The 18,203-nt window shown below is 41.1% G+C and overlaps 1 protein-coding gene across 3 annotated transcripts in view; it reads left to right on the top strand.

Annotated features, from left to right (window-relative positions):
* The window catches only part of SERPINB5 (serpin family B member 5), a 102,407-nt gene extending 84,731 nt beyond the window's left edge, over positions 1-17,676 (top strand). For all 3 annotated transcript variants that reach the window (XM_037805708.1, XM_037805709.1, XM_037805710.1), the window contains exons 3-7: positions 1,887-2,024; positions 4,196-4,313; positions 7,778-7,920; positions 12,286-12,453; positions 15,853-17,676. In XM_037805708.1, coding sequence (XP_037661636.1) covers positions 1,887-2,024; positions 4,196-4,313; positions 7,778-7,920; positions 12,286-12,453; positions 15,853-16,245 — 960 coding nt within the window. In that variant the 3' untranslated portion in view covers positions 16,246-17,676. The remainder of the gene's footprint in view (positions 1-1,886; positions 2,025-4,195; positions 4,314-7,777; positions 7,921-12,285; positions 12,454-15,852) is intronic.
* Positions 17,677-18,203: the final 527 nt, after the last annotated feature.

Below are 18,203 nucleotides of genomic sequence, written 5' to 3'. Positions count from 1 at the left end.
TGTTTCTGGGCAGTCGGGGAGGGGGGGTGGCCCTAAGAATCAAATCTCCCTGATGATCCTAGAGTTTTAAAGCTACTGCAATAGTCTAATCCTTCAGTTCAGTCCTGCCACAGTTTGTCTCTGCCACTGACCCACAAGTCTTTGGTATTGGCGTATGGCTTCTGAGACTTGCAAGTGGGCCCCTCTTCCAGGCTGTGCACCCCGGGTCCTCTGTTGAGGGATGACTGTGCTATGTCGCAGGTGAGTGCCGTCCCCCCAGGGCAGTTCTGGGCTGCTGGGCTGTGTTGGGAGGCTCCCAGTCTGCTCAAATGATGGCTGAATGGGGCTCTGTTAATTCACACTGCTCCCCCTTCCCAGCTCTGGGACATTCAGCTGAGGTTGCAGGGAAGGCTAATGTCCACGCCCAGTTTTGTGGTGTGTGCCTGTTATTTGAAGCACTTCCGTCACACTGGGTTGTCTGGGGCAGCTCTGGGCTATGGGGCTGGCGATGGGCAGGAGTGTTTCCTGTCCACCAGGATGGTGGCTGTGAGCGGACACCCCCCTTTTCTTGGGAAGTTGTGTTGTTTAGTGAATTTTCTCAGCCACTGGATTATTGCCTTTTGTCTCAGAGCTCTCTTAGTTCTGCTCTTGACTTGACGTGCCCAAATTTCAATTCTTTGAAGCTTTCTGTATTGAGCTTCTTAGAGTAATTGTTTTAGAAAAAGCAAAAAGGATTTAAAAAAAAAAAAAAACAAAAAAAAGGCCCTCCTCAGAGATCTAATGGGTTATTGAAATGCTAATAGACAAAGCAACCAGGGCCATTAAGGAAAAGTGCCCAGGGCAGAGAGATCAGCCTTGCTTCGGGATTTGCATATGCGCCTCAAGGCCTGATCTCCGCCCTTCCCCTTTCTGTGTTCACCAGAACTCCAAAAATCCTCTGCTTTTATTTTGGAGTTTTTCGTGTTGTTTTTTTTCTATGCCTGTCTCCTCTCTGCTGGGCTGGCTGCTCTCAGAGTCTCTGGTGTCTGGCCTCAGTCTATCTATGGTTGGAGTTTGAATCAGTAGAATGAGTTTCCGGTAAGAGCAGCCACTGCAATTCTCCCTTCTCCTTCCTGGAGCTGACAGCCCCTCCTCCCCCGGGACTGAGCCTGGCAGGGAGGGGCGCGGGTCCCCTGGCCGCAAAAACTTACAGATTTCGCTGATCTCAGCAGTTCGACATTTTCATGAGTGTTGTATGAAGTATGCCCAAAGTCAGATTGCTCTGTGGTGTCCAGTCCACGCAGTTCCTGGCTTTTTACCTACTTTCCTGGAGGAGTAACTAAAACATACAGCTCACCAGTCTGCCATCTTGCCCCGCCTCCTTCCAATTGCATTTTACCCTGTAATATATCTTAATACTGAAAAAATATTTTGAATTATCTACTTTCAAATAACATGGATAATTAACAAGATGGATTGTGTTTAATTGTGGGGTTTGAGTATCCCATTTGAGACGCAAGGACTAAGGTGACATATCTTAAAGCATTTTGTAAAGTGGTAGATGAATAGAATTATAAGTTTATATGTAAATATACACGTGCATTCTTTTTGGTTTTCTATCTGTCTTTGTAATGATTGATATCTAGCTTTGTAAAGTTCTTAGGTCTTCAAATAAGGTGATTTTCCAAATTATTACATTTCAAACCCTTATTTATGTAGAGATAGGTGACTGAACTTTGAATTGCATTCCATTATTACTCTGTGTTGATCATTCTGAGGTTAACCAGCTTTTTTTTTAATTTGTGAAAATCCTAGTTATATGGGGACACGAGCAGGCACTCTTCCTCCAGCAGGCTGACAGTGCTTGGTTCCACGTCAGCAGGAAGAGGTGATGCTTTGTGGTTAATGACTTTTTTTTCTCTTAATAGGTCCTTCATTTTGAAAATGTCAAAGACGTCCCCTTTGGATTTCAAACAGTAACATCGGATGTAAACAAACTTAGTTCCTTTTACTCATTGAAACTCATCAAACGGCTCTATGTAGACAAATCTCTAAATCCTTGTATGGTGAGTGGTTTAAAGCAATTAACAAGATTTAACCTTTGACCAGAAGTGACGTTTTCCCCTTATTCGAGCTATAACTTTTCAGTGAAATTCATTTCTAAGCTGCTCATTTATGATTTGAGGCTTATGAAAATAAACCAGAGAGAAATGGATAACTGGGTAATTAACGCTTTAATAAATTTAATTCTGTAGACGTAAGCAGCTGATGATTTAAATCTCTTTCTTCTGAGACAGCAGGGCATCTGACTTGGGACAATGTTTTAAAGTCTCCCTCCCATTTATTTATGCACACAGTGTTTGCACCCAGCATTCCCCATTCCTCAAAATCAACAAGAAAAATGAAAACTCTATGAATTAAGAGTTTTCGTCAGTCACAAATTGGTTTTGTTTGTTTTCCTGGGCTGGTCATGGTTAAACAAGTGACCTGAACTCAGACAGGTGTTCACACCAGGCAGCCCTGGGTGTTTAATTTCAGTCATTTGTTGGAGAAGGATCCTATCAAGAACACTGGTACTCTTAAATTTGATCTCAGAGTATTTCATGTTATTTTTAAAATCTTTATTTGAAAAACACAATCAACATCCTGAACTATGGAGTTTCCTTCTCTACTTTAATAATATAGAGCTGATTCAATTCATGTGTGTATCATCAGAATTTCACACTTTCCCATTATAAAAACTAGATCACCAGCTAAATATTTTGCTATAGTTTTACTTACTTTCTGTGGTAGTTTTATGTATTTATTTTTTTCTGGTTGAGATCTTTTGAGGACATGGGCCACAAGTTATTGTTGTGAGTTTATTCTTGTCATTTTAAGACATATATAAATACACATATATACATAAACATATATATACACACACACACATATGCATACATATATACATATATATACACACATGTGTACACACACATGCATATATTGTCATTATTGTCCAGCAATTGCTTAGGAAATTTAAAAAAAACAAAAAACTGAGATCCCAGTTGGGGCCTGGGCTTGTGAAATTTTTAAAAGCTCCCTAGGTGATCCTTAAGGAGATGCCTAATACATTTTTGCTGATGGCACTGATGATAATGGAGCTCCTTCATCTTGCTGAAGCTTCCTGATGTTCTCAGGTGGCCAACAGCTCTCTCAGTCAGTGGCAACAGTCAATCCAAGGTTGAGTTGCAATGGACAGAATCAAATTGTCCAAGGCTGTAGCTGCTCTGATGAAATTCAAGGAGCCCTGAGCTTAGGTGTGAAGTGACAAGGCATTTAATCGGGCTGTGCTTTAGTTTGGTGGCACATCCATTCCACATTTTGGATTATTTCAACCAAACTGGAAGTTGCAAGGAATTAAAAAAAAACAAAAAGCCTGCTTTTTGCACCTGTTGATTTTATAGCATCTGCAACTTTATTAGTAATAGTACAAATAAGTGTGGTCTGAGGAAGGTCACACATGTCAATACTATTTGGGTGTTTGTTAAACAAATTCCTGGCCTCAGATCTCTTGAATCAAGATCAACAGGGATAGGACCCAGAGTTCTGTATTTTAAACAAGTATTAAAGTTAGAAACATGGCTGTGTTCTCTACTGCACTGAGGTTCAAACTTGCATGTGCAGACAAATCACTGGGAATCTTACAAAAATGCAGATTTTGATTCAGTAGGTCTGTTTGGGGCCTGGGATTCTTCTTTTCCAACAAGGTTGTAAGTATTGACAAGGCTCCTGGTTCTGTGGAGCACACTTTGACTAGCAAGGTTCTATAGAACATCTACTGATTTCAGTGAGGATAAGAGTGTTCTGTTCCAAGAGTTCTCTTTTTTTGCACATTTCTCTATTCTAAGATATGCTTCTATTTTTTACAGTTCAATGTTTCTGAAATTGGAATCCGTATTAAATTTCTGTAAATATTTAATATAGTGTTTCTTTTATTTTCCCAAAACTGATACTAAATTGATGTCTACATTTAATAACTGATATTGTCTTACGATTGAAGAAAATAAACATTTAAAGTAAGAAAATCCATTGATTTCTACACAAGGTTTCAATTCATATAGTTTTACAGATTTTGAAAATGCAGCCATAGTAGTAGACATTTAAAACTCCTTTTGTTGTCACAGTGTTACAATGCAATAACCCGACTGCAGACTTTAAGTACTTTATGATTTTATAAACTGTGAATGTTTTTCAGGAGTTCATCAGCTCTACAAAGAGACCATACCCTAAAGAAATGGAAACTGTTGACTTCAAAGATAAATTAGAAGAAACAAAAGGTCAAATCAACACATCAATTAAGGAACTCACAGATGGCAAGTAGCCTTTACTTATTTTTCTATAAATTGCTAAGTAAAACAGACCCTGCCTTTTCATGAATCTTTTAGCCAGGCATAAAAGAACTGAAGATATTGAAAATTCCTTAGGTATTTTTAGTACCCAAGCTAAATTCTTGCACATTACATCATTTCAGCAACTTGAGATCCCTGGGCATTTCTTTTTTTCTTTCTTTCTTTTTTTTTTTTTTTAATTAAATTCAGTTTTATTGAAATATATTCACATACCATATAATCTTCCATGGTGTACAATCAACTGTTTATATTACCATCATACAGTTATGCATTCATCACCACAATCTATTTCTGAGCATTTTCCTTACATCAGAAAGAATCAGAATAAGAATAAAAAATAAAAGTAAAAATGAACACCCAAATCATCACCCCCATCCCACCATTTTTCATTTAGTTTTTGTCCCCATTTTTCTACACATCCATCCATACACTAAATAAAGGGAATGTGATCCACAAGTTTCTCATAATCACACTGTCATTCCTTATAATCTACATTGTTATACAGTTGTCTCCAGGAGTACAGACTACTGGGTTGGAGTTTGACAGCTTCAGGTATTCACTTCTAGCTACTTCAACACATTAAAACTCAAGAGGTGTTATCCATATAGTGCATAAGAATGTCTACCAGAGTGACCTCTCGACTCCATTTGAAATCTCTCAGTCACTGAAACTTCATTTTGTTTCATTTTGCATCCACCCTGGGCATTTCTTGCATCATCTCATCACTTGGCAGAAATCCCTGGTGTTTCTGTTTTAAATGACTTTGCCTCGTTCATATTTGACCTGCCGCGTGCCCTTCTGGAGCCTCAGCTGAGCCTCTAACCAAGTGATGCTCTGGGCAAGCCACCCAAGATCACCAGGCCACTTTCCCAAACTGGAAATGAAGGGATTGGATTATAACTTGAAGATCCCTGAGATAATTTTTCAGCTCGAAAATTCCACACATTTATTAACATTTATTATGAAAAAGAGACGAAAGGTCTTGGGAAAGCAAATACACATATAGGGGAAAAACAGACCTAATCATGGCTTGTGCTTGGTCCCACATCTCCCGCCCCAATCTCCCCTCCCACGGCCATGAGTCTTTTGGCAGCACCCACCTGGTCCCGCCTTCGGTTCAGAGCTTCCCTCTGGCCTCTTCCTTCCCTGACCCATTTCCTCCCTTCGTTAAAATCCCGGGGGAGCTGTCCTCCTTGCTAGAAAGGAATTGGGGCTAAGAGAATCTTGGGTGCTCCTCAGTGACCATGTCCCCCTTCCCAGGGGACACATTTACATTTGTCTTGGGAGGGACCTGTCAGGAGACAGCACCTCATTGTGCAGAGTGGGGTGTATGGATGGGGTTTCAGGTCAAAGGAGACCTTAGTGCCCTTTGCCCTTGGGGCTAAGCACACTGGCTGTGAGGTGGCCAGAGGGCCCCTCACCGAGGACATGGTCCTCCAGGGCTGCACCTATAGGTAGATGACTGGGAAAGAACGTGGACTTTGGAGTCACTCAAGACCTGGATTCAAATCCAGACTCTGCCACTTATTAACTGTGATAGTTGGACAGAAGCCTCAGTTTACTCAACTGTAAAATAGGTTGTATGTTATATAACTTAATTTTTTCATGGTTGTTATGAGAACCAAATTCGGTAATATATGCCAAAATATGGTAGCCATACATATATATTTGCTACTGAAACGAAGTTTCTTTGGTTTCATATGTAAAGAATACTTTGGTATGAGTACACTAGATTAGGCCCAGTTTTACAAATTATAAGCCAAAAAGCAGCTCCTGTTTAAATTTCTATGTAATAGTTTTGCCTTTAGAATGACTAAATAATTTTATTTTCTCTTGAAGGACCTTTTATTTTAAAATCTTAAATATAAAGATTTGACTAGAAAAGGTAGTTTAGTGAAACGTCCTCTGAATTGGGCATCAGAAGCTCAGGATTTAAGTTGATGCTCTGCTTCTTACTTCCCTTTCCCCTCTGCTCTTCAGTTTCTTCAAGTAGGAATAACAATATTATATATCAACACATTATATAGCATGGACAGGACTGGCTACAAAATCTGTGGGGCCCAGTGCAAAATGAAAATGCAGGGCTCCTTATTAAAACATTTAAGAATTTTAAGACAGCAGAGCATTAAACTAAGGGCTGGGTCCCTGGGAGCTCAGGGCATTGTGTCACTGCCCAGACAGGCCCGTGAGGTTGGCCCCAGGCATTGGTGGGAAGACTGGAGGAGATGCGGGACATGCAGTTTTGTAAAAATGTCAAGTGCTATTACAATGTGAAGAGTGACTTGTATGAAGGGATTATCACCATAGAGCTGTTTTGGGTATTGGGGATTTGAGCTCCACAGCAATTATGGTGGCGACTGAGCCCCCAGGAGATGACAGCAGATCTTGAGGCAAAGAGCCTGCCTGCAGCCAGCATGAGTCCAGGAGGGGGTCGTGGGGTAGGGGAAAGCCCTAGAGTCAGACATGCTTTCCAGCCGGGTCAACCAGGAAGGTCATGGGGCATCTGTATCAGGTGTCTCTGGAGAAACTGAACCAACACGAGATCATATATATTCGTATGTATATAAATGAAGAGATTTGTTTAAGGAATTGGCTCACATGATTGTCTGGGCTGACCAGTGCAAATCCGTAGGGCTGACCAGCAGGCTGGAAGCAGGCAAGGAATGGAAGCTCAGTCTTGAGGCAGAATTTCTTCTTCTCCAGGAAAGCTCAGATTTTGCTGTGAAAGAAAGCTCAAATTTCTCACAGCTGATGGCTGAGGCCCACCCACACTTTTGAGGGTCATTTTCTTTCCTCAAAGACAAGTGATTTCAAAATACCTGCACAGCACACCTAGATTAGTGTTTGATTAAATAACTGGATACTGTAGCCTCCCTAAGTTAACGTGTAAGATTAACCATCACAGTCTCTCTGAGCCTCAATTTCCTTGACTATAAAATGGGGATAATGGGGATACAGGATGGTTGGGGAAAAAGTGAGATAATATATATGAAAATGCCGAGCACAATGCCATAGCCTTTGGAGGCAGAAAGACCTGGCTTTGATTCCAGAATCCGCCCTTGCTGGTGTGTCATCTTGAGTAGGTGACTCACCTCTTTGAGCCTCAGCTTCCCCATCTGTAAAGGGAGGGACTTCACGTATGTGGGATGCTCAGCACGTCTCCTGGCACCGGGTAGTGTCCAAAAATGGTAGCTTGTGTTTTTCTTCTTCCTTTTTTCCTCCATTCTCCTCGGTTAAGTCTAGTTGTGGGAAGGCAGAGCGGAGAAAGGAGTCCTTCTGGAATTAGATGCTCTTGGCCTGCCAGGCCTTGTTGTGTAGGATGTGGCTCCAGCAAGTGCTAAGTACCAGCGAGTGGATGCGCACCTGAGTATCAGATGTGGATTTGGAAAAAATAACTGTGCAAATGATGGTTCTAAAATTGTTTGCAGGCCGCTTTGAGAACATTTTAGCCGACAACAGTGTAAATGACCAGACCAAAATCCTTGTGGTGAATGCTGCCTATTTTGTTGGAAAGTGGATGAAGAAGTTTCCAGAATCAGACACAAAAGAATGTCCTTTCCGAGTCAGCAAGGTATGTGGTACAGCATGTCACCTAGAGATGTGAAACATTCCAGTGCAAAGGGCCTGTAGGAATTCAATCCAGTGACGAAAATGAGGCAACAGGAGGTAAACTGCCTTTCCTGGTACCAATAGCTGTGTGGTGAGTGGGAGAAAAAGAGCCGTAACCTAGAGACCCTTGCTCTTTTCCAGAACGTCCTCAGAGTCTGAGCTTAGTGAAACCATGTGGAACTGTTAACCCAGTGGGCAAAGCTAAATCACCAAGTAGAAAATAAATATTTGGAATCTTTAGCAAAAAAAGAAAGAAAGAAAGAAAACAAAACCAAATGCCAAAAACCAACCCCCATCATTGAAGCTCTTGGAAGATCGGAATCTTGACCATTTGGGCATCTTATCCCTGGCTGATTAACTCCTCTATGCCCTTATGTTCTCACCTGTTAATAGTGAGGCACATAGTCCTGGTATTTTAATTTATAAGATGCTTTGAGGTGCTTGTTGGCTGGGAAGAAGAGTGTAGAGCTTGCACACCCAGCCATTATGGTGAAGAATCCTGAGCCTGTTTGGCAGGGCAGATCATTACCACTAGAGAGGTGAAAAATGAAGCCATGTTCCATGTCAAATGTAATTAATGTAAATAGGTAAAGTACCTCTTCTATGAATGAGACCAAAGAACCAAGACTGGAGAATTGACCCATTTCATAAGAGAACCTAGGAAAACTCAGGAATTGATATGATGATCTGATGTCTCACTTGCTGGGATCTGACTTGTGTTAAGTACTCAGACTAACTTAACACTCCAGTTAGTACAATAGCTGGATTATGTTCTTTACCTTGTAGCTCCTATGCATCAATTCTAGTTTGCAAGATTGCTTTAATTTCCTAGTGCTGCTGTGATAAATTACCACAATCTTGGTGGCTTTCAACAACATAAATTTGTTCTCTCACAGTTCTGGAGGACAGAAATGTAAAATTAAGGGGTTAGCAGGGCTGTGTTCCCTCTAAGACTCTAGGGGAGGATGCTTCCCTGCCTCCTCCAGCTTCTAGTGGCCCCAGGCCTGCCTCGGGGTACAGTAACCCCAGCTTCTGCCTTCCTCACCACTGTGTCTCTGTGGGTTTCCCCTTTTATGTCTCTTACAGGGACACATGTCATTGGTTTAGGGCCCACTCCAATCCAGAATGCTCTCATCTCGTGATCCTTACTTCAATTACATCTGCAAAGACTTTATTCCAAATAAATTCATGTTCTGGTGTTCTGGGTGGATGTATATTTGTGCTAAAGGATGAAACTTGTAGAAAACTATAGATTTTCTCCCAGAAGCTAGACTATCTGGCATCAATGACTTAGTTTTGCCAGATATTCTAATAGCAACTTCTTAATGCTAGAAGCCAGGAGGAAATTTTTTTTTGAATTCAGTTTTATTGAGATATATTCATATATCATACAATCATCCATCGTGTACAATCAACTGTTCACAGTATCATCATATAGTTATGCACTCATCACCCCAATCTATTTTTTGAACATTTTCCTTATATCAGAAAAAGTAAAAATAAAAATAAAAAATAAAAGTTAAAAAAAAACCAACACCCAAATCACCCCCTTCCTCACCCTATGTTTCATTTAGTTTTTGTCCCCATTTTTCTACTCATCCATCCATACACCAGATAAAGGGAGTATGATCCACAAGGTTTTCACAGTCACACTGTCACCCCTTGTAAGCTACATTGTTATACAATCATCTTCAAGAATCAAGGCTACTGGGTTGGAGTTTGATAGTTTCAGGTATTTACTTCTAGCTATTCCAATACATTAAAACCTAAAAAGGGTTATCTATATAGTGCATTAAAATGCCCACCAGAGTGACCTCTCGACTCCATTTGAAATCTCTCAGCAACTGAAACTTTATTTTGTTTCATTTCGCATCCCCTTTTTGGTCAAGAAGATGTTCTCAGTCCCATGATGTCGGGTCCAGATTCATCCTCGGGAGTCATATCCTGCATCGCCAGGGAGATTTACACCCCTGGGAGTTGGGTCCCATGTAGGAGGGAGAACAGTGAGTTCACCTGCTGAGTTGGCTTAGCTAGAGAGAGAGGCCACATCTGAGCAACAAAGAGGTACTTGGGGGAGACTCTTAGGCACAATTATAAGCAGGTTTAGCTTCTCCTTTGCAGTAATGAGCTTCATAAGGGCAAGTCCCAAGATATAGGGCTTGGCATACCAAACTGCCAGTCCTCAGTGTTTGTGAGAACATCAGCAACAACCCAGGTGAGGAAGTCCAACACTTCTGCATTTTCCCCCAGCTAGGAGGAAAAGGTTTTAAAGTTACAATCTAAACCTGGTTTAGCTGAACTGATTTCCATTATTCTTTTGTTCTCCAGAGTTTTTATTCATACCTCCCCATCCACAATGACATCTCATTACTTATTTACTTAGAGATTCCCTCACTAGTGCATGGGCCCTTTAGAAAAGATATATTTATTTTCAACTGTGGTGAAATGTACATAACATGAAATTCTTTTTAACTATTCTAAGTGGACAATTCTTCAACATTAAGTACATTGGTAATACTGCGTAAATTTTACCACTATTTTCAGACGATTTTCGCCATCCCGAACCAAAGCTCATGCCCATTTAACAATAACTCACCCTCTCTCCCTTCCTCCACCCTGCATGGGCTTTTCAAGGGCAGGGACAATGCCTCATTCATCTTAGTTTCTGCAACTCGGGCCCAGTCCCTGATGCATTAGTAGGTGCTCAGAAAGTGTTTGTTGAATGAATGACTGATCCCTAAGTGTCAGCCTGAGTAAACAGTCAATAGCAGACAAAATGTGATTGGCTTTTGGGACCATCATGGGCTGTTATGGAAGATCCATTGGGCATTTTCACTGGCAGAGGACATGTGGCCAGAACCACCGTTATTGCTCCTTGTGGCCTCAAAGGGCCCTAGGGAGGGAGCCAGGAGGTCCTCCTTCCACTTCTTCCTCCTGAACTTAGCTTTGGGGACCACAGTGGCTTCTCCAGTCTAACTGCTGGGAAGAGGACAGAGCCTGCACACAGGGGCTCATTAGACTCTTTGGACTCTACTTTCCACATGCAGGCCCTTGAGCTTGAAACCTGACTGCTTGACATTCTTAGTGTTGCCTTTCATCTGGAGCTGCAGCAGAGCATGACTTTCTGGGAGTGGGGATGCATATTAGCCCTAGGAACCCTGAGCAGAGCCCACCTTCTTCCCTGCCACCCAGGGGTCCCTCCAGTCTGTTGGCGGCTGACCGGCTCTTCTCCCCAACAGATCCCTGGGCAGGGCCGGCAGAGGGGGCCTGTGTGGGTTCTAGTGAAGTCGAAGCATGTTGCTCATCGCGCCTCTCAGAAAGAACACAGGGCCGGCCAGGAACGTGAAAAAGTTGTCATAGTCAGTGAGTAGGTCCCGGACGTTTGTGCAGACTACAGTAAGGTTTGCGGTTTCCACATTTAAGAAAGTATTAATGGGTGTCTTTTATATTTTAAATTCAGTTTTATTGAGATATATTCACATACCATTCAGTCATCCATGGTGTACAATCAACCGTTCACAGTACCATTATATAGTTGTGCATTCATCACCCCAATCTATTTTTGAACATTTTCCTTATATCAGAAAGAATCAGAACAAGAATAAAAAATAAAAGTGAAAAAAGAACACCCAAATCATCCCCCCATCGCACCCCATTTGTCCTTTAGTTTTTATCCCCATTCCTCCACTCATCCATACACTAGATAAAGGGGGTGTGATCCACAAGGTCTTCACAATCACACTGTCACCCCTTGTAATCTACATTATTCTATAATTGTCTTCAGGAGTCCAGACTGCTGGGTTGGAGTTTGGTAGTTTCAGGTATTTACTTCTAGCTATTCCAATACATTAAAGCCTAAGAGGTGTTATCTATATAGTGCATAAGAATGTCCACCAGAGTGACCTCTCGACTCCGTTTGAAATCTCTCAGCCACTGAAGCTTTATTTCATTAATGGGTATCTTTTGAGAAGGGAGGAAGGATGTGAGCTATTTCCTTATTCTTGTTAATAAAATCTTAAAGCCAGGTCACATCACATTCTGGAAACAGAATTAATAAAGATTTGGAATGTCATTGATCTCAGCGTTTCACCTAATAAATCTACATGAGGATACACCCTCCTTCTGAACATAGATGCTATTACTTTTCCTTTGTTTCCTTTGAGTTACTTTTGTCAGCCCCTGAACTTTTTATGTGACATTACAGACCCTTTCAAACGTTCTGTGCCATCTCCTGCAAGGGCTGGACTAAACTGGTGAAGTTCTCAAAGTTCAGTAGCATGCCTCTCTGGAGAAAGTGACAGAAACACCATTTCTTCTCCTTTTGCAGACAGACACCAAACCAGTGCAGATGATGAACATGGAAGCTACGTTCTGTCTGGGCAACATCGATGATATCAATTGTAAGATCATTGAGCTCCCATTTCAAAATAAACACCTCAGCATGCTCATCCTGCTACCCAGGGATGTGGAGGATGGGTCGACAGGCTTGGAAAAGGTAAGGAGAGAGGCGGGTGTTTACCGCAGAGGTGGCACCGGCCGAGGCAGAGAGGTGGCACAATACTTTTCGGGTCTGTGGAAAGGGCCAGCCGACTTCAGAGTCACTTCCAAAGATTCCGGGGTCCTCTCTGGAGCCTCTCCTCTTCTGTACTGTGTTTGACACACTGTGCCAGAAACTGGATGGAACCTCCTCGTGTCTTCTCTCACTTGATTAGCCCAACAGTCCTGCGAGGCTCTGTTCTTGTTTGCAGGGGAAAGGGGCAGGGAGGGGTAAGTGACTAATCTCTGTGACCATGTAACTAGTGAAAGGCATGCAGAGTCGGGATCTGCACCCAGAAAGGTGGGGTCTGCCCTCTTAACCCCAGCCTGGAGACCCCCTTCACACACACATGTCCCTCCACTACCTGAGAGCTAAAGTTCTTTTACCATATATACATAAGTGGGATTTTTATTATGCTACACACTTTATACAGACAGAAAATTACAGGTACAGGTTTACATAAAAGTAGCGGTTTTATCTGCTGGTGAAGGAAGTCTTACTTAGCTTCCCCTCAGCTTTGTCAGCCTCTGCCCAGCTGCCCCAGGCCCGTTGTTCTCCCCTCCTGGGTTTTCTTTCTGGCTTCCGTCTTGTCCTCAGCCCTTGGCCAGGAAGGAAGAAGGGCGCACTTTGAAGTTCCCACGAATTACTTGCTGTCTTTCCAGTGGTGTCTCAGTTCTCTCTGCCATTCCAGGGGACAGTCTAACCTGGTCTCCATCTTATCTGCTGCTTTAGTTTTCATTGTGTTTTACCCATCGCCTTACTATCTGAACAGTAATTCCTGTCCTCATTCTCCTTTGAGCCATGGTTCTCTCTTTCTTTATATCACTCCATGCCCTGAGTTCATTTTCTCGTTCAGCCGTTATTCGGCTGTCTTGGATTTTACTTAGTTACTTAAAAATACCCTAACGCAAGCACCATTTTTTTTCTTCTTAAGAACTAAAGAAAATGATCTTCTGAGTATCAGGAAGGGATATTCAAGAATACATGTACAATGGAGGAAAAAAGCGTTTTTCCCTCCTAAGAGGCCTTTTTGAGTTATGGGTGGATTTTCTCCCCTTTTGTTGCCTTCTACCCTCAGTAGTAAATGAGCAAGAGAATATACCTTTTGGCTCCAAAAGGCTAGTTACTTATAACATTATGTGGTCCTAATAATTTATAACATATTTGGTCTTAATAATTTGCTATGTAACGTATTTGGTCCTAATATTTTGTTCTAAATGAAGCAGTACCGCCTGAGAAGTAATTATCATTGATTAGTAAGAGAATCAAATGGCCCCTTCCCCATTAAAGAAACAGCCAACAGCTTGTAACTTTGCCATATCCCTGATATTCAAAGGTTTCATATGAATAACTTCAGTGCAAAGGGATATTTGTTGTGTTCCAATGATAGTAACAAAGTATCATTGTTCTCTATTGTACATGGTTTGTCTTTTCTAACCAGTGAAGAGATTGGAAGGGAAAGGACAATCTGCGATTTGCTCCCTGAAGAATTTTATGACAAAATATTTTTCCTCTTCATTTCATCACTCACTTTTTTTTTTTTTTATTAAATTCAGTTTTATTGAAATACATTCACACACCATACAATCATCCATGATATATAATCCATTGTCCACAGTATGATAACATAGTTATGCGTTCATCACCACAGTCTATCTCTGAACATTTTCCTTACATCAGAAAGAACCAGAACAAGATAAAAAATAAAAGTGAAAAAAAACACCCAAATCATCCCCCCATCCCACCCCATTTGTCCTTTAGTTTTTATCCCCATTCCTCCACTCATCCATACACTAGATAAAGGGGGTATGATCCACACGGTCTTCACAATCACACTGTCACCCCTTGTAATCCACATTATTATATAATTGTCTTCAGGAGTCCAGACTGCTGGGTTGGAGTTTGGTAGTTTCAGGTATTTACTTCTAGCTATTCCAATACATTAAAGCCTAAGAGGTGTTATCTATATAGTGCATAAGAATGTCCACCAGAGTGACCTCTCGACTCCATTTGGAATCTCTCAGCCACTGAAACTATTTCGTCTCATTTTGCATCCCCCTTTTGGTCAAGAAGATACTCTCAGTCCCACGATGCCGGGTCCACATTCATCCCCGGGAGTCATACTCTGCGTTGCCAGGGAGATTTACAACCCTGGGAGTCAGGTCCCACGTAGGGGGGAGGGCAGCGAGTTCACCTGTCGAGATGGCTCAGTTAGAGAGAGAGAGAGGGCCACATCTGAGCAACAAAGAGGTACTCAGGGGGAGACTCTTAGGCACCATTACATACAACTTTAGACTTTCCTTTGTGGTAATGAGCTTCATAAGGGCAAGTCCCATGCTTGAGGGCTCAGCACATCAAACTGCCAGTCCCAATGTTTGTGACAACATATGCTAGGGGATCAGCATCTTAAAGTTTAGAGATAGGCCTTACAATTCAGGGATAGAGTTAACTGCTGTAAGAGCTTACAATCTTGGGACTATTACAATTTTTGTCATCACCTCACTTTTTAAAACTGACCAAAATGGACACATTCACCATCTATGATCTTTAAAAAATGCCTCAGAGGGGTGACAGTGGGATTGGGAAAGCCATAAGGACCACAGTCCCCTTTGTCTAGTTTATGGATGGATGAGTAGAAAAATGGGTGAAGGAAACAAACAAAGGCACACAGTGTTCTTTTTTACTTTAATTGCTCTTTTTCACTTTAATTATTATTCTTGTTATTTTTGTGTGTGTGCTAATGAAGGTGTCAGGGATTGATTTTGGTGATGAATGCACAACTATGTAATGGTAGTGCGAACAATCAAATGTACGATTTGTTTGTATAACTGCATGGTATGTGAATATATCTCAATGAAATGAATTAAAAAACAAAAAAGCCCCAGAGACATTCCAAATTCTCCTATTAAAAAGAGTAACTATAGCTTTAATTTGTTACTACATTTGGTGCCATGCCTAGTACATGAATTTTCTGGATTTCCTAGTAGAGAAATTATAATAAGCATTCAAGAAATATTATGCATAAAAACCCTTCAAACTTTATATTTATTTCACTACTGTTCATGTGACATGATAGTCCATGCATTCGATTCTATCGAGGTGCTCAATAACAAAAAAACCACAAAAGCGCCCAAAACAATGTTCTCGTGAATTACAATGCAAAGAAACTTTGTTGCAGGCTGGGTAGGTGGATCTATTGTGAGAGAAACTAGTCCCATACAAAAGCTGCAGTGCTGATTCTCGTCTCTGATAGTCCATTGACGGTTTTTTAGTTGACACTTTATGCTTGGCAATCAAGCAGGATTTTTTATAATTGGAGATAATAAAAGAAATTTCCCTCTCCTTTTTGTCCTTCAGGTTGAAAAAGAACTCAACTCGGAGACACTGTTGCAATGGACCAATCCCAGCATCATGGCCAATGCCAAAGTCAAACTCTCCATTCCCAAATTTAAGGTGGAAAAGATCATTGATCCTAAGGCTAGTCTAGAAAATCTAGGGTTGAAAAATATCTTTAATGAAAATGCATCTGATTTCTCTGGAATATCAGAGACCAAGGGAGTGGCTGTGTCCAATGTTATTCACAGAGTGTGCCTAGAAATAACTGAGGACGGTGGGGAGTCCATGGAGGTGCCAGGTTCACGAATCCTGCAACACAAAGACGAGTTCAATGCTGACCACCCATTTATTTATATCATCAGGCACAACAAAACTCGAAACATCATTTTCTTTGGCAAGTTCTGTGCTCCTTAAGTGCCAAAGCCCTTGTTAAGTCCCCTTTTCTTTTCTGTGGATTCAGATTTCTGTAAATCTGCACCCAGAGAACTACTTTCTAAATATGATAAATTGTTAATGTTGCTGGATCAAGAAGCAGCTGGCACTTGTCATATGCAGCCCTCACACTAACAAGCCCTTCTTTTCCAATTCTTTGCTTTTGTTTCCTTTTTTTTTTTGTTGTTAAATAAAAGAGAATGACATATGCTTTCAGTGTAAAGGAATCACCTTAGAGACAAAATATTTATTGATTATTTGTTGAACTATACATGGTTATTGGCAGGAATGGGTGAGCAATGCATTGTCCTACGCAGATATAGTCTTCAACAAAGAAAATTTCTATAAGGTGGTTCTGGAAGATCTCTTTCCCAGGGCTTTACCTTCCCTCGCTAAGATGCAGGATGTTCTGGACATTCTCACATCCCTGAAAGAAAAATACACTGCAGTGCACGGGACCCACAATGAAATGTGGACACATGTTGAGGTTACTGAAGATCCAGAAATCCTTCTGTCATACCCCGGGAGACAGATGGTTTGTCCAAACTCTGAATTTTGCAGATTTTAGAAAGATAAAATGTTGTGCATATTCCATGTTGTGTAATGCTCTGATAGGCTCAGGGGCAGCACCCCAGAAATCAACACCATAATATTTCTGCAACGTAATGTAGAATATCCACACAAAATGGATAAATGAAGACTCTAAGTAGCTCATACATGGTCAAGTTTTGCTGCCAAATGAATATGAGTATGCCACCAGCTTACAAAAAGCTTTGTTTTCAGAGCATTTTAGATTTTGGAATGTTGGGAAGGGAATTATAGACCTAGAATAGCTGGAAGTGTGACACCCCCCCCCCCCCCACCAAAGGGAAGCCCAGATCTCATTAAAAACTGACTTTCACTTTTGATAGAACCCCCTCGCAGTCTTTGGTTGGCACTAGGCTGGTGGCATGGCTTCTAACTGACTCGACTCAACAAGGTTGTGGATATCTGATGTCAGGGACTTCAGCTGTGCAGGGACGCTCACAATAGTCAATCAGAGCATTTTGTGAGTTTTGAAGGAATGTGTCTGTTTGTTTAATGTGATAGTAAGAAATTGAAAGGAATCTAATACCTTTTGGAAAAATATAACCATAACCTATTACAATGTTATAAGTAAGTGCATGGACACTTATTTTCAAAGTCTATGAGTTTAGTTACTTTAGATAGTGCATTTGTAACTTACAGTAACAGATAAGTTACCTATGTTGCAAGTTCATGTATGAATTCATCACCAAGAACACACTTCCTGAAAATTTTGTGACATTCTTTCCCTCATCACTTCCCTGACATTCACTGTAAATAAGTTTGATTTCTGTTTTCTTGCTCTGAAGGTTCAACACTGAATTTCTGTTATGTTACCTGCAATAAAATATTATTGAACTACATGTCTTGTTCTTTTTCCATTAAGTTGGATTTACTATTTTGAAATAGAACTGAGTCATACATTTACAAAAGTATTCTTGTCCATAAATGCTGTTTTGGGGGGATTGATGTAGAATAAAATGGAATAAGGGTAATTACTGCCCCCTGTCCCTTGCTTTCCTTGCTTTCTGCTCATCAGTTCTTGTTTCCTTCTCCCACCCTTTTCCTCCCAGGGAGGAAACACAAGGGGATTGCTAAATGACTCCAGCCTTTTTCCTTTTAGGCCCAGCCTAAAAATGTAATTTCATTAAGCTGTGCATGCCTAAAATATTTTCCTTTCTTACAGAGTTCATTTTTCTAAGTGTCAAGTGCATTCCTGCTAAATTATGGTGTCCTTGAACCTAATAAATATTCAACATAGCTCTTTTTCCACCCCACTTGCAACTAACTAATTAGGAATTAAAACTGACGATATTCCTAAAAGATTAGCAAAGGCAGTGGCCTAAAAGACCACCAAAGTTTAGCATCCCATTATA

This window comes from Choloepus didactylus, chromosome 16 (assembly GCF_015220235.1).
Source record: "Choloepus didactylus isolate mChoDid1 chromosome 16, mChoDid1.pri, whole genome shotgun sequence".
Lineage (NCBI taxonomy): Eukaryota > Metazoa > Chordata > Mammalia > Pilosa > Megalonychidae > Choloepus > Choloepus didactylus.
Note: the sequence above shows the minus strand (reverse complement) of the source record. Positions and strands in the feature narration are given on the sequence as shown.